General features: G+C 61.3%; 1 protein-coding gene across 1 annotated transcript in view; it reads left to right on the top strand.

The window, feature by feature from the left end:
- Window positions 1–1,535: 1,535 nt before the first annotated feature.
- The window catches only part of VSIG10L (V-set and immunoglobulin domain containing 10 like), an 11,982-nt gene continuing 6,223 nt past the window's right edge, over window positions 1,536–7,294 (top strand). Inside the window, exons 1-6 of the mRNA XM_007957597.1 lie at window positions 1,536–1,575; window positions 1,745–2,485; window positions 3,524–3,817; window positions 3,910–4,194; window positions 5,731–5,985; window positions 6,691–6,969. Coding sequence (XP_007955788.1) covers window positions 1,536–1,575; window positions 1,745–2,485; window positions 3,524–3,817; window positions 3,910–4,194; window positions 5,731–5,985; window positions 6,691–6,969 — 1,894 coding nt within the window. The remainder of the gene's footprint in view (window positions 1,576–1,744; window positions 2,486–3,523; window positions 3,818–3,909; window positions 4,195–5,730; window positions 5,986–6,690; window positions 6,970–7,294) is intronic.

Genomic DNA, 7,294 nt, shown 5'->3' with positions numbered 1-7,294 from the left:
CCACAGGGTCTCCAAGGCTGTCAATCTTCACAGAAGCAAAGCCCAAACCACACCCACTGCAGTTCAGTTGATTCTGACTCACAGCGCCCCTAGAGGATGGAGTGGAACTGCCCCACGGGGTCTCCAAGGCTGTCAATCTTCACAGAAGCAAAGCCCAAACCACACCCACTGCAGTTCAGTTGATTCTGACTCACAGCGCCCCTAGAGGACAGAGTGGAACTGCCCCCATAAAGCTGTCAATCTTTATGGAAACAGACTGCATCGCCTTTCTCCCGCAGAGCGGCTGGTGGGTTCGAACTGCCAATCTTTTAGTTAGCAGTCCAATGCTTGGACCACTGCACCACAAGGACTCCTAGGTCAGGTGAGGTCCAGAAATTCTGCTGAAGAATTTGGAATTTCTCCTGTGAGCAGTGGGGAGCCATGGGAGGAGTGTGAGCACAGGAGGGGCAGGGCCAGCTCTGGATGTAGAAGGACCCTCAGGGCCACATGGCGGAGGGAGGGACTGGAGGCCGGAAAGGAGGCCGGGCGAGGGTCCAGGAAGAGAGGACAGGAACGACAGGGGACAGAGAGAAGGGAACGGGGCTGAGAGACTCAGGGGGCTGGACAGGACGGACAGAGCTTAGAGACGGGGGGGGGGGGGAGCGAAGACATCTGGCCCAGTGACTGCAAGAATGCTAGGCTGTGTAGGATGGGGAACTTAGGAAGAGGAGTGGGTTAGAGGGAAGACGCTCAGAGGGAGGTAGGGTGTGTGACGGGCCTGGGAAGACACAGAAACGCCGCTCTGGGTCAGAGGAAAGAGGTCTAGCCTGGAGATGGTGACTTGAGACTCAGGTGCTGAGAGTGACAGGGAGGGAGCCATGGGAGGGTTTGGAGTGGCAGGAGAGTAGGGTCAACTTGAGTATCACAGGAGGCTGGGGAAGAGGAAGCCTGAGCTGTCACCAGCAGAGGTGGGGTGCTCTGACAGGACACCGCCTCCTCCTCCAGGAAGTCTTCCCAGATTTGCCCCACCCTACCACATTTCCGTGACTGCAACAGATGGGCTCAGGCATAGCAAGGATCGTGAAGTTAATGCAGGGCAGGGCAGTGTTTTGTTCTGTTGTACACAGGGGCTCTCGGAGCCCTGGTAGCTCGACGGTAAAGCACTTGGCTGCTAACTGAAAGGCTAGTGGTTTGAACCCACCCAGCGGCTCCAGGAGAGAAAGACCACTGTGTTCCCATAAAGATTACAGCCCAGAAAACCCTATGGGCTTGCTCTACTGGGCACCCCAACAACAGTCCGTTCTCACCCTCCTCCCCCTGGGGGTAGGGAGTGCAAGGGTCCGGCTGGACCTTGTCTCCAGCTGATGAAGGTATGTGTGGGGGGCAGGGGCGCTCAGCCACCGGATGGGGTGTGGGGGGATCGTGGCACCTCCTACTGGCTCTGGCTCCTTCCCCGCCCGGGAAGCTACCAGTCCTGTCGGACTCGCTTGCCCGGGACGGACACGGCTGCAGGCTGTGGGTCTCGTGTCAGTGTCCCCGCGGGTGCGGCCAGCACCATGGACATCTCGTGGGCCCTACTGCTCTTCCTGCTCCTGGGTGAGCCCCTGCCCAGCCCCTTCCCCAACAGCCCCTTTCCCATGAGCCCCCTTTCCCAGGAGCGCCCCCACCGCCCTCCCTTCCTCTCCTCGGCAGCCTCTAGAGAAGGGGTCCTAGCCCCCCAGAGCCTCCTCTCCAGCTCAGCGAACCCATTTCTCTTCTGCTTTAGAAAGTTCTTCCCAAGACGTGGATCCGAAAGGTCCCTCCACTGAAGTCACCAGCCGGAACCTTCCAAGTTCAAAAGCCTCGGCTGACATCCCTGATTCCCAATGGTTTACTGAGGTGCTGAGTTCCAACGACACGTCTGGGTCCCTCTGGGCCAATGTTATTCCCGAGGGCCCACATTTGAAATTCCCTGCCGGGACCCAGGATCGCACCTTCCCTGAAACCCCTGGGTCCGAAGCCGGGCCGGAGGGTGCTCCCAAAGACGCTGGGCCTTCCGTCCCTTTGAAGACCCCAGTTGTCAACATCTCTGCCCAAGTCCCAGATATCAAAATCGGCTCAGACTTTTCCCCCGAGGATCCTGGACTCTCTGCCCAGAACCCGGAGTCTGCAATTTCTACAGAAGCCCACCCAGCCTCAGGCTTCCCCCAGCAAGCGGGGGGACCCCTGGCAGTGCTGGTGGGCACCCCCATCCGGCTTCCCGTGGTCCCAACCCCAGACCCCGGGCCCCCTGCCCCACTGGTGGTCTGGCGCCGGAGTTCCACTGTGCTGGCAGCCGGGGGCCTGGGACCAGGGGCCCCGCTCATCAGCCTGGACCCTGCTCACGGACACCGCCTGCGATTTGATCAGGCCACAGGGGGTCTGGAAGTTGCCTCTGCCCAGCTGGGAGACGCGGGGGTCTACACAGCAGAGGTCATCCGGGCCGGGGTCTCCCGGCAGATTCGGGAGTTCACGGTGGGCGTGTATGGTAAGTGGGTGCTGGGGCCTGCTTCATTCTGGAAGTTGTGGGACAGTTCACTGTGTGCTCTGAGAACGTTTGTGTCCCTGCAGCCAAACTCAACCCACTGCCTTCCAGTAGATTCCAACTCAGCGGCCCTCTAGGACACAGCAGAACTGCCCCATAGGGTTTCCAAGGCTGGAATCTTTACGGAAGCAGACTGCCACAGCTTTCTGCCTGGCAGCTGCCGGTGGGTTCGAACCACTAACCTTTCAGTTAGCAACTTAGTGCGTTAACAAAACAAACCTGTTTGTGTTTTGGGTGAAAGTTGACAGAGCCCGTTTGTTCTCCATTCAACAATTTATACACATTTTGGTCCATTGACGTTCGGTTTATAGGCTTGTCTGTCGTTTGGCTGAAAGGTGATCATCTTCACAAACGGGTTCGGGTCCAGGGTTGAAGGGTGTCTAAGGGCCATAGTGTCATAGTCTCTCTCAGACCAACAAGCCTGTTCTTTTTTCCCCAATAATTTTCAGTTTGGTTCAAAACATTTTTCTCCAGTCTGTCCAGGCCCTCCTATCGCAGTCCCTTTCATAGTGGTCAGTCATGGAGCTGGGCACCATGTGGTTCTTCTGGTCTCAGGGTCCTGGAGGCTGGGGTTCGTGGGATCCATTGGTCCTTTGGACTAAGTGTTTCCTTGCATCTTTGATTTTCTTCACTCTTCTTTGCTCTGGCCGGGAGAGACCAATAGCTCCACCCACAAGCTTTTAAGACCCCAGTCTCTATTCACCCAAGTAGGATGTAGGACGTTGTCTTTGTTTATCAAGCATTTTAAGCAATGCACCACCAGAGTTCCTTAAGGTCTCTGAGGGAAGGTGCAAGGGGCCTTGGTGGGCGACGCATGGATGCTTAAGGACGCTGACCTTGGGGACAGACTCCTGGTTCTCAGGGGAGGAGGCGCCAGGCGCGCCCAGACTCATGGGTCAGTGACGGGTGGGGGCTGGCCCTGCCCTCAGTCCTGGATCCAAGGGACCAGGGGCCGGGCCCTGAGCGCGTGCCTCCTCGCAGAGCCCCTGCCGCAGTTGTCGGTGGAGCCCCAGGCCCCGGAGACAGAGGAGGGGGCGGCCGAGCTCCGGCTGCGCTGTGTGGGGTGGCGGCCGGGGCGCGGGGAGCTGAGCTGGAGCCGGGACGGACGGGCCCTGGAGCCCGGCGACCCCGAGGGAGCGGAGCCGCCCCGGATCCGCGCGGAGGGCGACCAGCTGGTCATCGCGCGCCCCGTGCGCAGCGACCACGCCCGGTACACCTGCCGCGTGCGCAGCCCCTTCGGCCACACGGAGGCCGCGGCCGACGTCAGCGTCTTCTGTGAGTGGGGCGGCGCCTCGGGCTGGGGACGAGGGGACGGAGGGCTCACTCTCCGGGGGTCCTGGAGGCGTCCCATCCCGCTCTCCACCCAGACGGCCCGGACCTGCCCGCCATCAAGGTGTCCTCCGACCGCGACGCCGGCCCCGCCCTCTACGTCACCGCGGGCAGCAACGTGACCCTACGCTGCAGCGCCGCCTCACGGCCGCCCGCCGACATCACCTGGAGCCTGGCCGACCCGGCGGAGGCCGCCGTGCCCGCCGGCCCGCGCCTCCTGCTGCCCGCGGTCCGGCCGGGCCACGCGGGTGCCTACGCCTGCCTCGCCGCGAACCCACGTACCGGCCACCGCCGCCGCTCGTTGCTTAACCTCACCGTCGCGGGTGAGCGCGGCCGGGGCGGGGCAGGGCTGGGGGCGGGGCCTTGGCGGGGCGGGGCAGAGCCGGAGGGGCGGGGCGAGTGGGGGAACACCAGGGGGAGGGCGGGGCCAGCAAGAGACCGGGGTGCTCGGGGAGGGGCACAACCAAGCGAGACAACAGGATACCTGGGTGAGAGTGCGAGGCCGGCGGGGATACCCGCGAGGGGCAGGGCCGCCAAGGACAAGGATACCTGGGAGTGGTGACCAAGCGAGAGGGGCGGGACGTGGGAGAGAGGGCGGGGTCAGAAAAGGGCGGGGCTAGAAGGGGTGCAGGATAGCAGGGGAGGGGTGAGACAAAACTGCCAGGAAGGGTGACCAGGTGAGAGGGTGGAACAGCAAGAGGAAGGACACGGCCCAGAGAGTGGGAAGGGAATGCGTGGAAGGCGGGTCTACTCGACGGAGGGGCGGGGCCAGCGAGGAGACGTGGAGATTGCCTGAAGGGGCGGGGAAGCCCAGGAGAGGCGAAGGGACCTCGGTGCACTGCGGGGCAAAGGTGGCGGGGTCAGCAAAGAGGAGAGATACCCACGGAGGGGATGGGCCCAAAGGAAGGGGTGAGACCAGCAAAGAGGGCGGTGATACCTGGGGAGAGGGGGCGTGCTCAGGAGAGAGCAGGGCCAATGAAAAAGGGCGGGCATACCCAAGAAAGGGGCGGGGCCTGTGTGGAGAGATGGGGATTCGCTGAAGAGGGTGTGTGCCGAGGAGAAAAGGCGGAGTCAACCAGGGGTGGGGGAATACCCGGGAGGGGGCGGGGCTAACACTGAAAGGGAGATTCCTGACCCAGAGGCAAGTAAGCCAAACAGTGGAAGTCAGAAAGAGAAGGCAGTAAATTAATTGTCTAGGGCAGCACCGTATTTTTATGCAAATAACATGTAACTTCTACATTTCTTCGCCAACAGCTCCCTCCCCACGGAGGCATTTTTGGAAATGTGCCATGCTAATTTTTTTTTAACAGCAACATATTTTTTAAAAAAATTGACATAGAGTCCACTTACTTCCTGAGGGGAGGGAGCAGTTGGCGAACAAACGTAGAAAGCGCGTTATTTGCATAGAAATATGGTAACGCGACCAGCAAAAGAAGTTACCCAGGAAAGCAGGGGGAGATACAAGGGGCAGGACAGGGTCATCCTAGAAAGTGGGCGGGGCCACAAGGGGAAAGGGGAGGAGTCAATATGTGGCATAATCAAGGAGGGGTGGAGTAACCTCATAAAAGGGGTGGAGCTAGAAAGGAAGGGGCCAGGCTATCTTTGGAAAGGAATCAGTGTTGGAGCATTCAGTGTGTATATAGGTGCCCCTTTCCCAGGGGCACTCAGTGGGGCTGCAGGATGCCCCTTTAGGAGTGGAGTGACTGAGCAAAGTGGGTGAGTTCAGAAAGAGAATGGGGCAGGGTTAACTCCCGGAGGGGAGGGGCTAGATGAAGAAGAGGTGGAGTCTGCACACCAAGAGGCGGGTCTAGAGGAAAAAAGCTGCATCTTTGGTGCCTAGCTCTCCCCTCCTTCCATAGATCTGCCTCCTGGCTCTCCACAGTGTTCAGTTGAAGGAGGACCCCGGGACCGCAGCCTCCGCTTCCGGTGCACGTGGCCTGGTGGGGTCCCTGCCGCCTCTCTGCAGTTCCAGGGTCTCCCAGAAGGCGTCCGCGCTGGACCAGTGCCCTCCACGCTGCTGGCAGCCGTCCCTGCCCACCCCCAGCTCAGTGGCGTCACCGTCACCTGCCTCGCTCACCACCTGATGGCCACGCGTACCTGCAGCGTCACTCCAGGTGAGAGGGGGCAGGGCTTTGTTCTTGTGCCCCAAGGAGGGGAGGGACTTTTCCTTTGATCTATTAGGACTTCGTGAAGGGTCTTTGAGGGTCCTACCAAAACCAAGCTCACTGCTATGGAGTCGATTCTGACTCCTAGCGCCCCTAGAGGACAGAGTGGAACTGCCCCAGAGGGTTTCCAAGGTTGTCAATCTTTCTGGAAGCTGACTACTTCATCTTTTTATGAGGAGCACCTGGTGGGTTAGAACCACCAGCATTTCAGTTAGCCCAGCGCCTAACCATTGTGCTAGCAGGGTTCTCTGTAAAGATTGACAGCCTTGGAGACCCTGTGGTGCAGTTCCACTGTGTCCTCTAGGGGCGCTGTGGGTCAGAATCCCCTCCAGGCACTGGGTTTGGTTTGGGCTTTGCTCCTCTAAAGATTGACAGCCTTGGAGACCCTGTGGTGCAGTTCCACTCTGTCCTCTAGGGGCGCTGTGGGTCAGAAGCGACTTCAGGGCAGCTGGCTCTGGTTGGTCTCAGGGTTTCTCAGGCTGTAATTTTTACCAAAGCAGGCTGCAACGTCTTTCCCCTCCCTGCCCGCCCCGCACAGCTGCTGGGTGGTTTTGAACAGCCATCCTTTTGGTGTTGGCAGCCTAGTGCCACCAGGTCTCCTTTAAATCCATGGTGAGGGGTTTGACTTGCTTAATGAGCGTCTCCCCCTTGCAGAGGCCCCCCGAGAGGTGCTGCTTCACCCGAGGGTGGAAGAGACTCGGGCAGGGGAGGCCGAGGTGGCGCTGGAGGCCTCTGGCTGTCCCCCACCCTCGCGAGCGTCCTGGGCCCGGGAAGGGCGGCCCCTAGCCCCGGGTCGTGGGGGTCGCCTACGGCTCAGTCAAGACGGGCGGAGGCTCCTCATTGCCAACTTCAGCCTGGACTGGGACCTGGGGAATTACTCCGTGCTGTGCAGCGGGGCTCTGGGCGCCGGCGGCGACCACATCACCCTCCTTGGTAAGCCCCACACGGTCCCAGACCCTGGAGACCCGGCCCCTCCTCCCCCTGACCCGGGGGACCCGGCCCCTCCTCCTTCAGACCCGGGGGTCCCGGCCCCTCCTCCCCCAGACCCGGGGGTCCCGGCCCCTCCTCCCCCAGACCCGGGGGACCCGGCCCCTCCTCCCCCAGACCCGGGAGACGCGGCCCCTCCTCCCTCAGACCCGGGGGTCCAGGCCCCTCCTCCCTCAGACCCGGGGGTCCCGGCCCCTCCTCCCCCAGACCCGGGAGACCCGGCCCCTCCTCCCTCAGACCCTGGGGTCCCGGCCCCTCCTCCCTCAGACCC

This window comes from Orycteropus afer, unplaced genomic scaffold (genome assembly GCF_000298275.1).
Source record: "Orycteropus afer afer isolate SDZICR_OR568_19922 unplaced genomic scaffold, OryAfe1.0 scaffold00765, whole genome shotgun sequence".
In the NCBI taxonomy this organism is placed as follows: Eukaryota; Metazoa; Chordata; class Mammalia; order Tubulidentata; family Orycteropodidae; genus Orycteropus; species Orycteropus afer.
The sequence above is the reverse complement of the archived record's forward strand: the minus strand, read 5'-3'. Positions and strand labels throughout refer to the sequence as shown.